This window comes from Trichogramma pretiosum, unplaced genomic scaffold, assembly GCF_000599845.2.
Source record: "Trichogramma pretiosum strain Unisexual culture from Peru unplaced genomic scaffold, Tpre_2.0 scaffold2, whole genome shotgun sequence".
Lineage (NCBI taxonomy): Eukaryota > Metazoa > Arthropoda > Insecta > Hymenoptera > Trichogrammatidae > Trichogramma > Trichogramma pretiosum.
Genome location: NW_019641687.1, coordinates 4,051,069 through 4,073,525, shown reverse-complemented (window position 1 = coordinate 4,073,525; position 22,457 = coordinate 4,051,069). Strand labels below are relative to the sequence as shown.

The window sequence follows — 22,457 nt, the reverse complement described above, 5'->3', positions numbered from 1 at the left end:
CTTGATCATTCAAGTCTTACAATTATCAAATTATGTAGCCATCATAAATAAATCATTTTGTATTAAAAATACTAGTTTTGTTTAACTGGTTTTATTAGAAAACAAAGTAATGAATTTTCAACTGGAATTGTTGTATTTAATTACACGTGAAATTTCAAATTAAAAAATTTAAATGTTTTTTAAACGCAAACATTTCAATGCCCTGAACTCGACTGTCGTTAGAATTTTAGGGCTTTGACATGTGTAAGCAGTGTATTTGATTATTCAATCGAGTTTAATAATTAGCAAATAAGTTCGATTTTTTATCAATGACTACTAGCCAAAGATCACTCGGTTTATTATAGCGACGATTTACCAACGTGGTGGATAACTTTTTAAAAAACATTAAAATATTTCAAACAGTTATTCATTTCGTAGAAAATTTCTTTATAGACGAATAAAAATATCAATAAAGTTTCGTCTTCAATTTGTTTTTTAAATTTTAGCTGTTACCTACAACTTTTATGCATATAAGCAATTTTTTAATGAAAAATCTAAGCGTGAAAATGTAAAAACTCTTTTAGTTTACTTTTTAAATAATTTTTAAACTAAAAAGATTTGAAAAAAGTGTATGAAATAAATGAACTAAAATCTTCTAATGTTTAAAATTGGAAAGATATGTTTTATGATTGATAATGAAAGAGTTTTTGGTATTAGAACTTTGAAAAAATTGTACAATTTTAAAATTATTAATTAAAACGTCGATATTTGATAAATTAAATATGAGCCAATATTGTACTAATACTCTCAGTTTAATTTTCATCGTTACTGTCAACTGCATACAGACTGCCAGTGGCGTGAATGAAATTGACGAATCACCAATTAAAGATACTGAACAATTTCTGTCAGTTAGCTGTTATTCATTTGACAACATTACCAATGGACCCATCGCAAAAGCATATCCACAATTCAAACATAAACATCAAACCGATGGAACGAGTATGGAGAGATGGAACGAGATGGAAAGATTATTGTGAGCAGATCAGCGTACGTTTGTAAGACATTTTTCTGGGGCCATTTCTATTACATTTTGATCATTGCTTGACAAGTCGTAGTATTGGACACCCTATTGTAGTACTTGGAAATTGTTTTAATTGATCTTCCTCGAGTAAATTTGGCTAAATTGCATCGTTCTTGATAAGGTAAAATTAATGTTAAATAATCCTTAAGTTGCTCATGAATTATAACACTCATTCATAAATTTAGATTAACAATGACTATTTTGGATGCCGAATGTGCAGCCATAATTTACACTTTGTCTCGACCTCAATGCAAAGATTTTGCATCTGGCTTAGACATAAAGTATAAAATAAAAAATGGAAAAGAATCTGCTCAAGCGAGAAGGGAAGGCACAGCCCTTAGCATTAAGGAAAAACATACCGACGAAGATCATAAAACGATCCTGTGCTTATATAACAAGAGCATAGCTTATGCTCCCAGGGAATCTAAACAATTGGTGTATGCTTACTGTAATCAATCATATTCATTAATGCATGTTAATAAATTTAATGAGGCCATAGACCGTTTAGATAGAGCCATACAATTGACACGTTCAATCGAATTGAAATTGAAACTATATTGTCAAAAAGCCAAATGTCTCGCTACCCTTGGCTCCTCAGTAAAAGATGATGTATTGAAAGAGATTGATCAGATTTTCGAGGTATCAAACTTACCTGTAGAGTCAGCAAATCCTATATCGAAAATTATTAGGAAAACTAAATCTGAAGTAGCGTCGATGAAGAAATTCAAACCTAAAAATCAAGAGTTCCTGCAGGAAAAACAACGGTACAACAAAATTATTATGGACAGAGAAAATGTTGATCCATTTGATTTTGTTGAAATAAAACAAACGGAAAATATGGGCAGAGGTCTATATGCCAAAACTGATTTTAAAACAGGTGATTTAGTATTAGTAGAAAAACCTTATTTGATTGGGCCAAACTTTTCCAATCGATATGTATTTTGCTCTCACTGTTTATCAGTGGCATGGACTGGAATTCCATGTGAAACATGTCATGATTATATATTTTGTTCTTTAAAATGTAAAAACATGGCCTGGGAAGAGTATCATTGCATTGAATGCTCGATAACACCATATCTTATTCTATGTGACCCAGAAATTACCGTGTTGATTCATACAAGTCTTAAATTTTTAATATCATTAGTAAAAGATAATAAAACGATTCAAGAATTGAAATCCAAACTGAAAATTTCCACAAATGGTCAAGGTGAATACGAATTTTAATTTTAATAATCTGAAATAAGGTTAATTCATGTGATTTTTATTGTAAACTTCACAGTGAAAATGATGAATGACAAATCTGATCAAAAAGTTAATTTATTCAATGAACTGATGAGTTTGTCTTATACCTCATCGTTGTACCAAAATATTATTTTCAGTACCGTTAAAGCATTGATTTGTATGGCGAAGTACACATCTTTTTTTTCTGAAAAAAAATTGAAAAATAGGCAATACGAAAATTTGTCAAAGAACGAAGATTTTCTTTTTTTTGGATCTTTACTTTTGAGATTGGTACATATAGAGATTGTCAATGTTCATGAAGTAAGGATTCAAGTTCATTTTTGTTTAATATACTACATGTTACAATTTAGTTTTTAATTTTTTTATATTTTCCCATTATTAGATATCGGATCCAATTTTTGAACGTAACAATCTCTTAGCTAAAAAAAGCACTAGATGTAGAGGATATTGCTTGGGACTTATCAGTAGTATGACTAATCATAGTTGTGCACCAAACATAAGAAGATGCTTTACAGATGATATGAAACATGTTTTTTATGCCACGGAACCAATTGCAAGTGGAACTGAGGTACCCATTTATAATCATTGTTAAAGTTTTATTATTCAATTGTTCTATAGCTTTTAGATTCATACACTGACTGCTTTTATGAGTCTCCATTGACACTTAGAAGAGAACAACGGAAAAATTTTGTGTGCAAATGCATCGCTTGTGAGCAAGATTGGCCTCCTCTTTTTTCATCATTGGCACAAAAAGCATTCATGGATCATAAAATTAAATTTGAACCAACAACATATTCTGCAGAAACAAATTTTCTAAAAAGAATCTACACATTAGTAGCGAAAATGAATGATCCAAATTATTCTATTGGTAAAGATTTAATGCAAGCTTTGACTGATCTGATGAATGAAATAGCTAGTGTGCTTCCACAACCTAGTTTAGCAAGATGTACGTTACTTCAAGTTCTAGATGAGATTTTTGTTAGATATTATGGTCTTACTGAGCCGTTTGAAAATATTTGTTCAACATTAGTGCCAGTTAGATTGTAAAAAGTCAAAAAGTTTAAATTTTGTTGACTTGAATGATTCAAACTCTGATTTTTTTGACAATAAAAGACACACTTATTAGTAAGTTATATTTTTGCACAATTTTCTTTTTTTTATATTTTATTTATATTTTCTACGAATCAATTAAAATTCATCCAATTATGATTTCTTATTCTTAAACGTCATTTTCGAATCCTTCAACGATGGTTTTATTATTGGCAAAAGATAATTCCAAAATGTTGCACCCATTTGTATGAAAAAATTTGTTAATTTTTGCGTAAAAATTCATGAACTCGTATAGCTTCTGGGACGATGGACCACGCGACCATCGTTCCACAGTAAGTAATTTTTATCACGCATTTAAAATATTCTCGATATCAGATGACTTGCATACAAATAAATAATTCACTAAATAAAGGAAAATCGACAATATAAAGTTATTATTAATATTAAAAAGATTAGTTCCGATTTATTGCGCTTTTTTAATCGAAATTTGAATAATATTCAGGCTTCATTTGATTTCTCATGGCAATCACTTTGCGTATACAAGCTCCGAATAAAAAGAGCATAAATAATTCAAAATTCAGAATTTTATAAGTTCATATCATTATACACGCGTTGTCAATCCTACATATATATATATCGCGATGGATTCTTCTTCAAAGCGTATAGGCAACGGCAGTGGGGAATCTTACGTATATCGTACCATATGTACACACGGCAATGCCGGTGAGCGCGTGTGCATGTATAGACTGCACGCACGGACTATAAATCTTGGCTCGGACGGATGCACCGCCTCCCGTGTCTCGATCTCAGCCAACCGCAAGTCTCCTCGAAAATTTCGTATTACAAAAGGGTGACGCCTTCTCGCGCGCACACAAGCACACACGTATTGTATGTGTAGAGGTACACGTGTACGCGTAACGCGTATGTGAGAATGTGTTTCTCCAAAGTCCAAAGTGAGTATTCCGCACATTTGTGAACATTTAAAAGCCAATTTCAATCAAGTTCACGGGGTCGCACATACACTGTAAATGCAGAAGGGTTTGTAACAGCTAATTTTTCATTTTCTTTTCAGTTTTTTTGAATATGAAAACACGCATAAATATAGGTAAATTATTTAATTTAAAAAAACTCAAATTGATTATGAACCCATGGATGCATAATCAAAGTAATCACGAGCTGAAATTAACTCAACCTCTGCTTCGACCAGAATCATTAAACTTAAAACTTACAACTTCAAATCGAGGAATTTAATTTTCAAGCTTCAAACGCACGTAATGGAGCAGCACAGGTATGCTCAAGCTTTTTTCGTAATCAACCAGCAAACAAGACGGCGACAAAGCTGCGCTAATAATAGCTCTGGAGAGAGAAAAAAATATAAGCAACGCGTTTGTGAATATATATTCCATTTTCTGCTCGACGATAGCCATTTCTGCGTCGATTCTCGCGTGCTCAACTCTCATCCATCGTCGCGGAGCGAGGCAGAGCTATGAAAGCCTCGCGGCGTGCTCGCAGGATTGTAACTTTTCGACTCTCGGCAGTCGTCGGCAGCGGCAGCAACAGCAACGCGTTGCAGCAGTGCTGCACGCACGCGAGCAAGCCGTGCGCGGGCGTTTTTCGATCGTCGCTCAAAGCGCCAACGTCCCTGTCGCACGCGATCATATGGCCAATTCCTATTCGAGGTTAACCAACTTTCCCCTACCGCAATTCTTGACGCGCGACTTGGCCTATGTATGCACAACTTTGATACTTGGCTAAATTTGGCTTCGGGTAGGACCCTTGCCGCGATCGGACCTGCAGCCACGTCAAAAGCCTCTCGCCCTTATCATTATTTGTGCGTATATTGTATACTGTCATTACATTGGTATTTCGCACGCATCGCTCGGCGAGTGACATTGACCGATCTATACTTTCGCTACACGCGAAGCCCCGCATGTACACACACGACGTACATATATATAGCAAGGCATATATCGGCGCTGCAGCGATCAATAATACAGCGCAAAGAGTAAAAAATGTTCAGGCGCGTTTTAAAGTCCTCTCGCGTACACACGATGTATGCATACATAACGTGTACATACTCTATGTAAGTCACCGTGGCGGCTTTTGCAAGAAAGAGCCGATCGGGGTCGCGCGAGGCATATCTTTTGAATATTCATCGATATGGCATGTATATAGCGCGTGTGTACCTATATAGCCGGCGTCGCAGCTCTGCTGCTGCTGCTGGTGCAACATGAATAAGTTACATGCACGAACGAAACTTATGAATACATTATGAGTATCATGCCGCATGCGGCCCACAGGCGAGTTCGCCGCGGCCGTCGTGTGCGTGCGAGGTGCTGCCGCTGTTGCGACTTGCAAATGTGTGCGTCGGAAAAGTTAGCCGGGCTTACGAGGTGGCGCTATGTAAAGTAAACAGCGAGCGGCGTATCTTTATAAGTATTAGCGCATGGCTCGAGCCGCTTATCGTCCAATGTCCATCTCTTTAGTGCAGCCCTGCATGCTTGCCCGAGAAAATCATAGCCGCATTTTCGATTTTGTTGAGTGAAAAGAAACGAGCAAAGTAAAAAGTGAGCCGCTGTATCGATTGTGTTTCCCTTCGTACGTGATATAGGCTGGCAACCGAAAATATTTTCGTTATACAAATAAGTAGCCAGCGAGACTGCAGCAACCCACTTTGTGTATAGGCTAACCCGCGCCGAAGGTGCATGATACATACGTACTATAAAGCTATGTAAATGCACGGCTGAATTTTACAAGCTCCCTGGCGGTCGTGTATCACGAGACTCTTGGCAGGATAATAGCTGCCGAGAGCTGCGAGCGAGAGACGCGCGCTTGCAACACGTCTTGGCATGGGACTCGACGGTGGACCGAGGAGAAGCCGGCCCCGAGTGATTGATAGACGCATGCAGAGAACTGACCCGTACGTTGCACTGCAGAACGGGCTATGCTGTCCCACACACATACACACACAGAAATACCGCACACACGTCCTATGCCCAGGGAGCAGATGGCGGCGTAGAAAAAGGCGAGGAGCGCATTTCGTTGCGTGTGCACACATGCACACATTGTGGCCAACAATTTTGGCCAACGCGAGCGTTTATGGATGTTTATGAAAAGGTCGAGCAAACGAAAAAGAATCGCTCCAACGTTTAGCAATAATTGAATAGGTGTCTTCGAAAGAATATTATTAGGTCTGAGTGACTTACAGTGTCGCATAAGAATTTCGAATTAATCATCGCGTACAACTACTTTGATGAACACTCACTATATTCACTAGAACCATTTGCACTAAAAACGTTTACTTTAAAGATTATACGTTTATTTAACATGGAACATTTTTGAATTTCAAATAAATGAACCCGCACTCTCGCGAAACTTTAAGTTTACGCAAAAAACTCGTATTAACATCGATTTTTCAAAATAACCGTTAAATTAGAATACTCTAAATAAATCACACAATTTACACTCGCGAAACTGTATATTCACTCACCGAATTCGTAATAACATTTATTTTTCAACATAACAGTCAATTTCGACTCTTTCTATTGATCTAGTAGCGTCCAACTCTCACTTATATCTCTTACGCACTTCCTAACGTCTACACTTTTTCGAGTGCATCTTTAAACTAACAATCGTTAGCAACTGTATAATACGACTTTTTTGACCACTGTAAATCTAATGGCAAATTGAAAATGAACAGCAGTTAAGGAAAGACTCATCTTTTCCCGCCTCACCGACTGATCAGCGTTTAGCGAAACTTAACAGTTAACGTTGCTCGTTTTTTTCTGCATTCGAATTTTCAAACGGTCGACCAGTTCTATTCCATCTTTGGTCACTCGAACCTCAATGTGCAGTTTGCAGTCGTTCCCGCTAGAACGTTACGAAGCTATTATCTGCAGTTTTATCAAATTCAAAAGAAATCCGAATAATAATAATTAAAGGTATGTAACGTATATTTTTTTTGTAATTTTTAAATTTATTGGTTTGTTTTCTGTTCTTTTCGTTATAGATTCTTCATCGCCTTTGAGAATTTGTGACCGGGACAATGGCGCCTCGAAAAACAAAACGTTCAATTCAAATTAACGAAGATGAAACGGAGAGCCAAAGCAGTTTATACACAAAAGTATTGACAAATATGGGATTATTGGAGGATATAGCTGATACCTGGGTGAAACATTATGAAACGAGTCATGAAAGTGCCCTGTTAGAATTTCTTCAATTTATGAACGATGCTAGTGGAGGTAAGACTGACATGATGCCAGAGATGCTGACGATGGGAATTAAGCATTTGATAAAAAAAATGGAGGGCGATTTTGATCCAAACAGCAAAGGATATCCACTAATATCCTCAGGGAAGATCTACAAAAAATTTAAGGAAAATTTATCAAAATTCTCACAAGAATTGATTGCACAAAGTGAATATTCTATAATATGCGATGATTATCTAATGGAAAATTTAATATGTGTGCTGATTGAAATGTCTGACTCGCCTGTCAGGGCATTTCGGCATACTGCCACACTTGTAGCTATGAATATAATGACTGCCCTTGCCGATATGGCCTTAACAGTATCCGATAAGATTTACGAAATTGAAGATAAAAAGAAAAATGGATGGAATGGTTCTGTTGATGACACGTTAAAAGGTCTTATAGAAAACTTGAAACTAATTCAAGACATGCTGTTGTTCATGTTTAAGAAAATATTTATACTCAGATTCAGAGATATTTCACCAGCAATACGAATATTATGTATAGGAGAAATAGGAATATGGATGGAAAAAATTCCTGAACAATTTCTCAAAGATGAATATCTTAAATATATTGGATGGACTTTATATGATAGTAATTCTGAAGTACGGTTGAAATGTCTGCAAACGTTACAAATTTTGTATGCTTCTGAAGAATTTAAAAATTCCCTTGATAATTTTACTGGAATATTCAAAGATCGTCTTGTGGCTATGTGCTTAGATATTGATAGTGAAGTCGCTATTCAAGCCATAAAACTTATGAGTGTGATGTATAATTCTACAGATCTACATATTATTTCTGCCATTGATTGTGAACAAATATACACATCAATTTTTTCACCTCATAGAGGTATTGCACAAGCAGCTGGTGCGTTTATGGCCAAGCATATTTTCAATTCAGGAGAAAATTTTCAAGAAATTACAAAAAGTGGAAAAGAATGTTCACCTAACACCCCATATTTGCGAGAACTGATAGACTTTTTAATAGAATCAGAGATTCCTGAAAATGTTGACTATTTGGTTGATTCTTTAATTGATATACATCCCATGCTAGAAGACTGGGAAGCCATGACTGATTTATTATTGGAAGAACCAGTGGAAGACGAAAAACTATTAACATCTTTGCAAAAAACATCTCTAATAGCAATTATGCTTTCTAGTATTGAGCAATTATCAACAGGACAAATTCCAATTGCACGTAAACAAGGAAAACAAAAATTTTCTACTAAAGAAATGAAAAGACTTCAAAATAACAAGCTGAATATTACTAGACATTTTGTTCAAATTTTGCCTGGGCTTTTAGAAAGATTTAATTCAGATACTACGAATTTGGAAAAACTATTAAACATACCTCAGTATTTTGAACTTGAAGTTTATGTTGATTCTACTCAAGAACAAAATCTCAAAGATTTACTAAGATTTATTCATGAAATAGTTGATCGCTATCACAACCCTAATATACTCTATGCGGCAGCAAAAACATTGGATCATTTATGTGACACAGACTTGGAAGAGTTACAATGCTGTAAGCAGGTTCTAGATGTAATAATTAAATTTATAATGGACAGTTATAAAAATACAACTACGGATTTTCAAAAAATTGTTAATTCTGGAAGTCCACCAAGTGAAGATGATATATTTAACATCTGTAAGTCTCTATCAAAAGTGGCAGTTTTTTCTTCCTATTACGATTTGAATGAATTTGATATTTGGGATACATGCTTTGAAAGTATTAGTGATTCAGATCACCAACTTCCAATTGCAGCTATAGTATCTTGTTTCGAAGCTTGCTATTTTTCTCTCATTTGGCTTCTTAACTATCTTACAGAAAATGCAGATTTTGACAATCAAAGTAAAGACAAATATCAGTTATTGAAAGAGAGACTTCGCAATTTTATTTTATGCATGATGTATTATTTGGACAATAAAGAAGGAGAAATTCCCATGATCATGAGAGAAACAGCTTATTGTATGATATGTGATTTACTAATAATATTTGATGAGCGTCTATCGGAAGAAAAAAATTGCTTAATCCATGAGCTGATTTACAAACCAGATAAAGACCTATTAAATTTACTTCTTCAGTTTATTCAAGATACAGTATTTTACACCTCAGAGGAAAGTCCTCAACAGACTGAAGAGTTACGCAAGAAATCTAATATTTTAGCTGGATATTGTAAACTTGTAATGCACAAAATAGCACCAATTCAATCAGCAGCATATATATTCAAAAATTATTTTGATTTTAATGAGCAATTTGGCGATATAATAAAGAAAACCATAAGTTCTGCTCGACGTATAAACAAAACATCTTGTGCATTAGCCATACTAAAAAGTTTAATGATATTGTACCGCGAAAATGTGGTTGAAAATCAAGATGAATCGTCACTAAAAAGTCTCAAAGAAAAAGCCAGAAAATTCGCATTGCTATTTGGGCCCAACATAAGTGACAATAGCGCAGCTATGCTAGATTTTCACAGAGAAGGGATACTCTTTGCTGTTACCTCTTTGGATGAAATCAATGTCTATTCTTCTGAAGTAACACTCAATCTTCCATTCTTTGATATTTTGCATGAATTTGTCGTAAAAGTACCGAAAACAACTAAAAAATCAATATTACAATTTCTGGACGCACACTTGAAAGTAGGAAAAGGAAAGGAATTCAAGTCTATGCAACGTTACAGAAATAGTTTATTATAGTGCTGGAATAATCCAAGGTACTCCTTCACTTTTATATTATTTATATTAAATTAATCTGAGATCTTGATCAATTTTAAATCATTGTAATTTTCTTAACTACGTAATGTTTTTGTACGTATTTTAAAAAATTGTATACTTCAAGGGATGAAATTATTGTTAGCATTTACAAAGCAGATGAATAAACAACTATATTTTTCGAATATTTTTTATGCGTGTGTTGGCACTGGCGAAGATAATTTAAAAATTCAAGTTGGACGCGTGCAAAAATCCACCACCCGCTCAAGCTCGAAATTCAGTTGTGGGTATGTTGTGTTGTATGCGGAGTAATTGGCTCTCGACGTTCCCCTCCGATAATGAGCCCTTTCGCGCGTGCTCGTGCGCACATACAGATACAAGTTTTGCAAACGCACGACGCCACATAATGGTCCATCTCTCTTTCTCTCTCTCTCTCTCTCTCGCTCGCTCACTCTTGGGCCTTTTTTTGCCTTTAGCCGCGTACGTATATAACGTATTCGGGCCCCCCGAAGCATACGACTCGGCTCTCGATTCTTTCTCTGTGTGGAGAGTAATTGGGTATAATATCGGGGCTCGGGGGATTTGTAATTGCACGCGAAACCTTTTTCGGCGCTTGCATATATATATACACAGAGTCTCGCGCGCATATACACAGCACCCAGAGCTCGAGAGCAGCAGAGAGCAAGAGAGACGAGCTTTCGAAGAAAAAAGGCTAATGTCTCGTGCGCGCGGCCGCCGCCGCTGCTTCGCTCACGTTCTGTATTATTACGCACGCGAGTATCTTTCTTTCTAGGACCCCGAGGGCCTCTTCTTCTTCTTCTCTCTGACCGACTCGGGCTTTTCGAATATCTCTCTCTCTCTCTCTCTCTCTCTTTCTCGCTCTCAGTTGTGCACGAGAGCAGGCGCGAGATTCGGCGCGACACAAGTCTGCGTGCTTGAATTTTTTTCTCTTTCCTCTTCCCTCTCCCTTGGCTTGTTCATTTTGGCAAGGATGTCTCAAGGTAGGTCTGTTGGGATACTTTGTAGCGCGAGCCAAAAACACGGGCATTGACAATAAAGTTCTCATACATCGTGTACTCTTGTACACGTATGTGCGGCTTTTTTTCGGGAAATATAGCGTGATGCGGTTTACTTACGTGGGTATAGCTTATTTGTTATTTAAACGAGAGTAGCAGCAGCAGCAGCTTTAAGAACTTCATTGGACGCGGCAGCGCTGAACAATTGTAATGTTCCTCGTAATTGTGGAAAAATACCCTATACGCGTCTTGCCGGGGCTTACGAACGCTCGAGAATCGTAAAAATCAACGTTATTGTGAGTTTTTTGAGAAAATGTCGGGGTAAATAACACAGTAGACATAATACAAATTACAATGTAAGACGTAAATAAAGCGGCGCGAGCTATGTACTTCAATTATCTGAAAATATACATTAAATAATACACAAGCTGACAGAACTGATGGTAACGATTGACTATAATATATATTTCAAAGATAATATAATGAAGAGTTTGTTGCTTCTTTAACACCCGATAATACGGCGGCGATTTCCCGTTGTATACTTGACTTTTTTCAATTAGCTATGGGGCCAAATTGTATGTATTTTAAGAGCGAAAAGCTCGGCATTAGCGCCGAGTTACTGTAATTACGTATAAATACGATTTTTGTTGGCTTTTTCACCAGCTTAGCGTTTGTGGGCATTTAGCCCGCGAGTCGCTCGTTATTTTCCGGCTTATACGTCTGCCTGTGTGTGTGTGCGTGCATCAGAAAAAGAGTATACCATTGGAACGATTTCGGCCTGGTTGCGCAATGACGGTGATTTAGAAGTTGGAAATTGAGTTGTTTGCACCTTCGTCGGATAATTCGAGGTAAAATTGAACGTTTTGCGGCGCAGACGCGCGCGCGTGTGCGATCGTTTCTCGCGCACGACGTTGAAAAAGTGCGATTTTTGCAGAAGGCGCAGTTGCATACGAACCAAAACGCGCGTCTACTTACCTATACTACCTATATATATTACAAGAGCTCGGCTGGAGCGCGCGCGTGCCGACGGATTGTTTACAGCCGCGTGCACAAAAGCGGCCTGTGCACTGCTGCTGTGCAATCCGTCGGAACTCGAAGCGGCTTCGCGTGCATGTGCCGCACGGCATGCAAGGATTTAGGTGTACACACACCGCAACCGATCGTGAATTAGTAAAATGAATCACTTGGCTCTGTTTGGTTCGATGCATATAATACCTAGTCCCGCGGCCCACGCGCATGACGAACGAGCGACAAGTAGATTAAGGGAGCTGGCTGGAGTGTTTAGGGCAGCTTTTTCGATAATTAAGTCGATCTGTTTCTCTGAAATATCGCGCTTATCCGACGGAAACTGCTTCGAGGCCGAGCTCGGCCATTCGATTTTCATTCTCTTGATTAATTAATTCGTTAACAATTTACTGAAAAATGCCTTACGGCTCGCCGCCGCCGCCGCTGCTGCTTTTACAGTGCGATGCTTGCGCAATTATTAATGTCGCGTACACTTTACGACTACAACCCACACATGCACACACAGAGCACAAGAGTCGGGCGCGGTAACGAGCCTTTAAACGTAATAATGATATTATATATTTATCCACTACATTTATCCAATTAACGAAGCTCGCTCGTTTTGCGCCACGCATGCACACACGCATGAAAAATAATTTATAACGCGTACTTTATTCGCTCGACGAGTGCAATCAATCTCGCGACGAACGTGTGTGTACCGATCTCCTTATAATGCGTACATTTATTTACAGAGTCGCGATTCTCGTGTACTGAAATCTCGAGCTCTGCAAAAATCTTGGATCTAGCACACGACGCGGGCTAGTCGAAATCGGAAGTGGAAGATGTATACAATATAGAAGTAATATTAATGGCTAGGTGCGTGGCGCGCGGCATCAATCGCACGTGGCCTCTTGACCCTCGAGTCGGCAGATGGGTCGGCGGCGTGTGCGGAATTAGCACACAGTCGGGATTCCTGGCGCCGTCCTTGCGCCGCGCTATATTATTAAAAATATATATCCGCATCTGCTGACGCTGACGCGCACATGGAAATGCGGTGGTCCGCCGGCTCTAATGCCTAATATGTAATTATAAACGAAGAAAGAAGCGGCTCGGCTTTGGTTACGTGCTCGAAAATTTAACACTTTGCCTCGATGTATTGCTATCATGCCTAAACTCGTTTGACAGATGTATACATAATAATCATGACAATTGTCCGTTGAACAAATTGAAAAATTCGATCGATTGTCATCGGGAAAAGAGTCGAGAAACGGTAGCTAATTCCTCGACGTGCGAGCGGTCGTGTGCCTATACTTGCCGCGTGTACGTGCTGTATACAAGACTATCAAAACGATTTATCACACTCTAATTATAACGATAATGACGACGATCATGATATAACAATGATGAGGCCGCTTACCTCACAGCAATTTCATACACGCGTTCGCGCGCGCGCGCGCCTCTGTAAACATGTCAAAATTTTGAAGCTTTCGTCTCTCGTGCAATTACATATTGTATAGGTCGACGATTGTTTGCATCGCTTTTCGAGAAAAACAAATAGGTGAGCTACTGGATTACTCGTGCACCACAGCTATATACAGCGGGGTTAATTGTATCGCAGCTCTCTGTATTTAAAATAACGCACAATACCGGTAGCCCCCGCTTATAAAGCGATTATGACGCTGGCCAAACGGAGCAGCCGTATTTAATCCTCGCTACTATAAAACGCAACGTTGGCCAGGACAAAAAAAAACGCAGAGGAGTGTAACAGCAGCCCGCGGTAGCGGCTAAAAATTTCCTCGCCGATATATTCGCGGCCGAGGCTCGCGATAACTAGACCGGATCCTTATCTCTCGGGCTATATGCACGTCCACGTATATATGCAAGAGCTCCGACGGTAAATTCAGCCTGAAGCAGCAGCAGCAGCAGCCTTATAACTTGGCTGCGCGCACAAAAGGAGTATATACCTGGGCCACGCCCATCGCTCCTCGTTTTTTGTTTTTTTTTTCGTTTTACTTCGTCCTGCTTGGCTTTCGTTTATACATATTTACCTCGTTTTTTTTCATCTTCTATTTCAACTGTGCGCTCGGCACGTTGAGCCGGGAGCAAAAAAAGGCAGCTCATGAGCGTTGCGCGCAGAGCTCGAGAACTGCCACGCATCAATAACAGCAGCAGCAGCAGCACATCACGATATTTCGTGATTCCGATATTTTTTTCGTCTGCTCTACCCTTCGAGCGTTTTTACACACTTATGCGCGTGTATATGCGGGAGAGAGATCGCCTATATATATATATATATCGTGTCTAGTATAGCGAAGGTCGAATTAATTTTAGTACGAGAGTGTAATTTTCTGTTGGAGGAAAATACATAGCCTCCAGAGGGCTGCAGGTATGTGAAAATGTCGACTTTTTGCTAGTTAACGAATCACGCGATATACGTCTGCAGATATTGCCTTACGTAATACGCATTCTGCGCCAGCTCGTCGCGTATAAAACTCGAAAGTCTCGTGCGAAAACGAATTCGGCTTCCTCCCCCCCCCNNNCCCCGAGAGAGAGGGAGACGAAGAATGTCTCGAAAACGCGCCGAGGAATCTAGAAGTCAGACGTCGTACCCCTGAGCTACGAATGTCGTCGGAAAGAGGAAGCCCCGAGACTCGGTAGTATAGGTAGGTAGTAGCCATGATGTTTTTCGGGTGCTGCACCGGCTAAAGGAGATGGACAAAAAATATATGTGCGCATGCCTTTTTGTGCAGGAGCATTCGGAGCTGTGCGCGCGCGCGTTGGCGGCGGCAGCGGCAGCCGTCAATTAAAATATATGCATCCGCCCCTCGAGGCTGTGTTTCGGTACCCCAGCGTCTACCGTTCGCATATTTTTCATCGAAATTTATCGTTATGCACTTTTCGTTTTATTTCATTTTAATCCCTTATCCGTATCTGCGGCGCGTCGGCAGATTTTCTCAGGTGATACGATGGCAACGCGCGAGCCGATCTCGCGCGCGGCCGGCCACTACATAGGAAGAGACGTATCTCACATCCGCCGTCGGACGCGAAATATCCATGCTCCACCGCCGCCGCGAGAGAAGAAAAATAAGAGTACAGTGACATCGCATTATACAATCGTGCTCGAGGCACAATATGTGCGTCGTATATATTATATATTTACGGCAGGCAGACGCGAGCGTACGTTGCAACCGCAACTGTCGATCTGTTATATGGCTACCGAATCGAACTCGGGCGCGAACGCGGAGATTGCGTTGCAGATAAAAATTCGTGACACGACAACACGCTATACGTGCATTTTTCAAGACTTGAACGGACAGACAGACAGAGAGAGAGAGAGAGTAAAAGTAGTCGGAATAATTTGCTTTTATTTCTATTTCTCGTACTTACAATATTGCTTTTACATTTACAAACATTTATTATTTACATGATTTAAGAAATAACAAACTGATGTTGGCACTGTATCTCATAATTTCATGTGTATCTGTTATATATATTTAACATCACCGAAATAAAGCACTGAGCACTGAGTCGACAACCCCACAGTGAACAATAACATACGAAACAACGTCGAATAGGCAGCTCGTCGCACACACATAGGTGTAACGCGCAGCGGCAGTAGGCTCGAACTGATCTCACATAACGCGGAGGAACGGCCCCGATAAAATTGTTACGTTTCCACCAAAAATTATCCCCTTTTTTCTTCTCTCTCGTACACCGTGGCTCTTTTTCTCTCTTTCTCTTTCTCTCTTTGGGCATACGCCGCACACTGCTGCACTTGGCTCGGCTTATTTGCTTTTTTTTCTTCCCTCTGCGTAAAAAGTACAAAATTGTGGTAATTTAGTCCCCACTATGTGCACATAACTAGTGTATAGAACCGCGTGTATATACGCCGGTTAACCAAAGCTACAAAAAAATGCCTGCCTCGGAGTTGCAGAGAGGAGGAGGCCTTTTTTTCATTAAAAAAAAAACAAGAAGGCATAAAAGTGCAAGTGCATGTACTCTCCCGTGAAACAATGTAACATTTCGCACGAGCAGTGGGGGCTAAAGCCGTTTTACAGCCACGAAAATCGTTGAAAGCAAAGTCGAAAGAATTTTTTATTCAAATCGAAATGCTCACGGGTTGGCGTAAATCGAAAAGTTCGCATTGTGCGAAAGTAAAAGCGCGCGAAAAAGCAGCGATGCAGCACGTCTATACGTACGGGGGTCAGAGTATAAGAGCCTAAATTGGTACACACACGGAAAATCGGTATCGAAATTGCTCGGCTCCGAGTCCCGATGCAAACGATCGCGCCTATGTACGTGCGTTGTAAGTTCACTCGGCAACAGCAGATCGAAAGTTGGACACGTGCACGAGCTCGAGAGTCGCGCAGTTCGGAGAGTCGTTGGCAGTCGTGTCGCGCACGCGGCCGTTCTCCAATCGGCTCCTATGAGCCGCGGCCATCTTGTTACGCTGTCCGCGCCCCTCGCATTTCTCAGCTCTGACTCTCACGTGCGCGGCCCGATCTAGCGCGCGCTTTTATTCGCGATCGGATGCGGGATTTAGCGCACTGTGTACAGTACGCCGCTATTGTTTTTTTTTATTTTCCTTCTCCTTTGGCCGGAGCTCGGCGGCGATAAGAAGCGCGGCAAAAGCCGCTTGTGGGTCGAAAAAGGGAGTCAGTGACGGCGGCGGCAGCGGCGCAGACATCGATAAAAAAGATTTACTAAGGTGGCTCGGCCGCGGGGCGTAGCGCGCGCTCCGTCGGAAGGTCGCTAGCTTCTGTCCGCCGAGGCTGTAATTATACAATATAATATACCGATCGGTGAGCGCGCGGGCGAGAGCGAGAGAGAAATGCAGTGCTGCAGCGAGACTCGCTCGCCGCACTGCTGCGCCGCAGTAAATGTCGGCCGCGCTCCGAACGCAAAATATCGCGGCCTGCCCAACGAGCTTCTTGAAAATAATATTTTTCGTACGCGTACGAGTGGGCGAGACGCTTTTCGATGAAAATCTTTCTCGAGATAATTTAATTGAGTTATTACAATATCCTAATGTAACGAGATTTTTCGGTGCTATCTCCAACATGGTCAGCTCCGTCTTCCGTCTTTCTCGTGATATTCTGGCCCTTTGATATCTCCAGTAACTGCCGCAGCATCTCACCGCTGCTGCTCCTACTCGCTTTCGGTGTATGACTATAATATACAAGTGCATTAGTCTTATGACGTGTATATGTATACAGGCGAATATATACAGGAGACCGAATCAAACATAAACGAAGGAGACTTGCGCCGCCAGCAAGAGAGAGAGAGAGAGAGAGAGAAAGAGTATATAATTACAGGGGGCTGCTCGAGCGACGAACTTCAGAAGCCGAAGCACGCAAACCAGTGGCTAGAGAACGAAAATCCCTCACGGGCTTTTGCGCGCAGACGATCTCCTGTTTTTTTCAAGAATTTCATATAAATACAGATGCAGGTATTATATATGCTATATATATGCGCGCGAGCCGCGAAAGTATTGAATCTCGTTAACAGACTCGGAGTCCGCAAGTTTGTCCAGTTTCGATGTCTATGTAGCAAATTAATCATAGGTTCCGCCCGGCCAAACTTTCTATACATGTATACGTTCTTTTTTTCTCGAAAACGCATTCGTAGAAAAAACATTGTAATGGTGCTCGATTTTGAAGAGGTCTTTCACACCCTGCAGCAAGCCGAATCGTGCCGGGCCCCAGACGTTCAGCGCAGCGATCGTACACCGAAAAACAAAGAAGCGCAGCGCGCCGAGGCCGAAATTTTTCTCGGTTATTACCAAAATATCTGTCGGTGGTCGATGTCTATAGGTATACGTAGTCGCAGTATATACGCTCAAAAGCAGGAGCCCCTTGTGCGCCGCGCCACCGGCAATTAAAAGCAAATCTTTTCTTTTTTTCGGTGCAAGGGGGGTCGCAACTTTCGGAGAACGGAGGCAGTTAGTCATCGCGCAGCCAAGTGTATACGTCTAGATACACGCGCTTATAATATATCCCGCATATATACCGCGTACGCTTGTTGTATGCTGCTGCTGTATACGACGACGAGGGGGGGGGAGGCGTCTTTTTCGGACAGCGAGCGCATCGGCTCGTGTAGTTGTGGTGCGCGTCGCCTCTGGGCACGCTTACGAGAACTGTGAATCTTCCCTTCGAGCGCGGGACCGAACAAAAGAAATCGATGGGCCTTCGAAGAGCGTCGATGCACTGAACCGATAAAAACATTTTTCGCCCAACTTGGCGCGGAGGTGTAAAATCCGCTCGGAGAAAAAGTTCGCCTACAACACCGGTATTATACGTACACAAAATACCGATGATTGCTCGCGCTCGAACGAGACTTTGCATGATCTGTGTTACACGTGTGCATTCGGAAGGCGGCAAAAAAATTATGATATGCATTACGTAGGTTTGTTTGCGTCTTTCGCGACTCATCAAAATAATAGTTGCCTTTTTTTCGTACGACTTGTGTTTTTTTCTGCTCGCAGCATGATTTTTTACACTTGCGCCGTTTTCCGCGAGGTTGCGAATCACTGCGTTCGTCGGAATCACATATTTCACCGCGACATTGGACTAATTAATTCAGAATTTATCGAGCTCGTGCAGACGGTGCTGCATCGCTCGCTCGGTTTGAACGGAACGTTTGTTATTACAAACCGCAGCAGCCATGTTAGCATTACTTATACAGGAATTACAGCGCGATGATACACATGCACGCACACACATGCAGTCACACAAAAGGCAACGATTTATAATGAAACATTGTTTGATGTAAAGGACATACGTCGTCGACGAAATGTACACACACAAGAGCGGTTCAGCATTATTGGCGCTGATTATACGTTGCATTTATACGTGCATGCAGTATTACAAGCTAAAAGTACCATTAGATCGTTGGAATGCGTGAATCACTCTGCTCTCCGGCTCTAGAGAATAGAAGAAATAAAAACAATGGGATCCTTGTTTGTGCATTTTGCAACCGTGTGGAATAATGGAAAATCCATGTCATTGACCGATTGCGAATAATTGATGGATTTTTTATTTTTACGACTGAAAGAACATCAACTGGAACTTTGGATAAATTGTCGTGGGTCGTGTTGATAAAACTAGAGACCACCGCGTTGGGCATCATAAATCTATTGCCGAGCTTCTCACCTGTACAGGGACTAGCAAAAAAAATCCTGATACCTTATCTCGCATATACATACGAGTACATAAATAATAACTCATATTAATGCGCGTATGTATACGAGCGAGGCGCTATAAATTTTATCTAGGCTCGTTCGCGCGCGAGCCAGCGCAGAGCGGCAGTGAAAGCGAAATTCGAAATATGCGAGCGCAAGTGCCTACATGCGTATAAATAAATTAGTCAAGGAAATTCTCTCCAGGAGACGTTATGGTTATAAAAGTTGGCGAGAAAGAAAGAGACAACTGCGCTTCGCGTGCGAGAGGGATCCCTTCAAAAAGTAAAAAAAAAAAATAAAAATAAAAAAACCCGCAAGCCCAAGACCTACAAGAGTTACGAGCGGTATATGTGGCCTTAAGGCTCTCTTGTTTCTCCGCGTTGTATGTACGCGCGCACAAGCTGCGCTGCTTGAAAATCATTTCTCTACGTTTCGCCAGATTTATTGCGCTTTCCGTGCTTTAAAATACAAAAAATATGTACTCCGCGCACGATACTCGAGCCGCCGAGAGAGAAGAGATATTTTTCATGGGCTGCTGAAGAGATGGGTCAGCGTGCTGCTGCTGTTGCTGTTGTTGGAGAAAGAGGGAGAGAGAGAGAGACAAAAATAATTTTTTTTTAAGCGAGCAAGTTTGATATTGTCATCTCCACGCGATTCAAAAATATTCAAACATTAATTTATGCCACTATGACTAAGCACGTTAGAGTCGAACAAAAAGATGGAATAATATCCCTTAGGCCTTGCACGGGCATACTTACGTATGAGATATTTTTGAACCGATAAGGAGGCAACAGCAGCAGCAGCAGCAGGACCGGTGACAAAGGGTCGGCGAAACGCCCATCGGTAAGTTTTACGCGGGGGCGTGCATATTAACCGTTTGAGAGGGAGCCCAGTGCTTTCTTCTTCCGTTTCTATCGGTGCTATATATCGGCCTTGTTTATTGCATTACCTACCGTCGCTCGCCGGCAGCTTCTTGGCAAACGCGCGTCTATACACACGACTGCAAGATTCTCGTTACACATTGTTCGTGAATGTATTTTTTTTCTATTCGAGCACTCGATGAAATTTATGCCGATTCGCGTCGACGTTCACTTTGTCTAATTTTGCGCTACTGTATAAACACTCTACATACCACGAATATAATATGGAAAAATCGTTACTCGACGCCTACCTCGCTGTGTGTGTGCACGATGATGGACACAGCGCACCGCGCGCGCGTACAATTTTTTTTATTGTCTTTCGTGTGCAACAACTCGCCACTTTTTTATTTTATCTTTACGATTTTTCGGAGAACTGCAGTTAACCTATGCATGCCTATATGTGTGAATGCTTGCCAATGCCAATTGATCGTTTTGGAGAGTTTCAATGCAAATTGGCAAACCGAGTGACTATATTTACATTTCGAACGTTATAACGGTAAGTCAATTTGTCAGGTAGTACGTGTACGTCCATAAGGCGTGTCATTTTCGGGAGCAATTACTAACAAAAGTCAGAATGAAATTACTTGAAAAATTGGAGAAAAAATATTTGGTGAAATATCGAGGACAATTGTTTATTTCCATAACAATATCTTCATAATGAAGTGAGTGTAAAATCTTAAAAACTTAAAAATGGAAATTATGTCAGAAAAATGTGTACGATTTATTCATATTCAGGTAAAATCACAAGTCAAGTATTATAACACTGTTGAGAGCAGTTAGTGAATTGTAGTGTTAAACGTGCTCGGTAGAACGCGAAACGATCTCCGATTGCATCTTGTGGTATTTGGGTCAACATAGCAAGGCGCATACTAGCGAAAGAAACAGCAGCTTTCATAGAAAAGCTATGTAACGTAATGGCGTTTATCTATATAAATCGTGCTTTGTAATAAAATAACATCCTTTGCACACTTGTCAACTACGTAAATTAAACTCAAAATTTCCCATCTCTGAGGAGAGTGCAAAGCTGTACATTCTTAATTATTGACTAAGATTTATTGATTTACCACAATTTATTGTTACTAAATGGAATAGTTACAAAGTACTTCGTGATTTTTTAAATTTAACACGTATATTTTAGATTATGTAATTTTATTGGCGTATACAATAATGTATTCACACTGTCAAAATACGTGAATTTATAATCTAATATGACTAGCGCCATCTAACGAACTATTTTTAATATTGACGTAGGATATGAAAGGACTCGTGTCGGTATACTGATTTTAAGAAATATTATGAAATATTATTGACCAGTTGTGAGTTAGGAAGCAAACCATGGTTTGGTAGATAAATTAGAAAACACCGAAATTATTGATTCATTTATTTAATTTTCCATCACCATTTTTACAGAATTTCAAATAATTTAGTAAAATTCTTCTCTTTTGTCTCGAGTCCATAAATCGCTGTTGAAACTAAAATGATTGAATTAATGTAGTAATTTTATTTAACAATTTAGTTTAATTTTTAAATATTTTATATTCTCACTTCGTGGATGTTCTGTGAACAGGATTTTGACTATAATCAGCCAAAGTTCTCCATAACTCGGGGGGTCCTTCGATGGACAATGGAAATTGTTGCCAAGATTGTAGATCATCTCCAAGTAATTATTAAAAATATAATTTTTTTTATAAACAATCTTGTTAAAATGTATTCAATATTTATTTTTTCATTAGATGCTAGGAAAACCATACCTTTAATCATATTAATTTTTCTTTTATACATATTACTCATTTTATCTTCGTCTTTATACCATGATTCTTCATCAAACGATTTAATCTAAAATCAAAGTACCAAATTTGTGAAAAGAATAATTACTTTAAAATGTTTAATGAAATCTTACATTTTCAATGCCACGTGCATTATCCGTGTTTTCCAACGAACTCCTACCTATTCGTGGGATATTTTTTGCAATTTTAAGAAAAAAAGCTGGGACATCGTCCGACCATACGCCCTGATTTTGAAG

General features: G+C 39.9%; 2 protein-coding genes across 2 annotated transcripts; both read left to right on the top strand.

The window, feature by feature from the left end:
• The first annotated feature begins 971 nt into the window (after nt 1-971).
• LOC106658813 (SET and MYND domain-containing protein 4-like) lies at nt 972-3,445 on the top strand. Its single transcript, XM_014380936.2, has 5 exons — nt 972-1,181; nt 1,246-2,267; nt 2,340-2,602; nt 2,685-2,870; nt 2,921-3,445. Exons 2-5 carry the CDS (start codon nt 1,253-1,255, stop codon nt 3,347-3,349), a joined length of 1,893 nt encoding a protein of 630 aa, XP_014236422.1. The 5' UTR covers nt 972-1,181; nt 1,246-1,252; the 3' UTR covers nt 3,350-3,445.
• A 3,418-nt stretch (nt 3,446-6,863) lies between these two features.
• Nucleotides 6,864-10,298, top strand: LOC106658558 (cohesin subunit SA-2-like). Its single transcript, XM_023461535.1, has 4 exons — nt 6,864-7,293; nt 7,362-7,907; nt 8,010-9,157; nt 9,215-10,298. The coding sequence occupies exons 2-4, from the start codon at nt 7,398-7,400 to the stop codon at nt 10,296-10,298; spliced, it is 2,742 nt and encodes a 913-aa protein (XP_023317303.1). The 5' UTR covers nt 6,864-7,293; nt 7,362-7,397.
• The last annotated feature ends 12,159 nt before the right edge of the window (nt 10,299-22,457 follow it).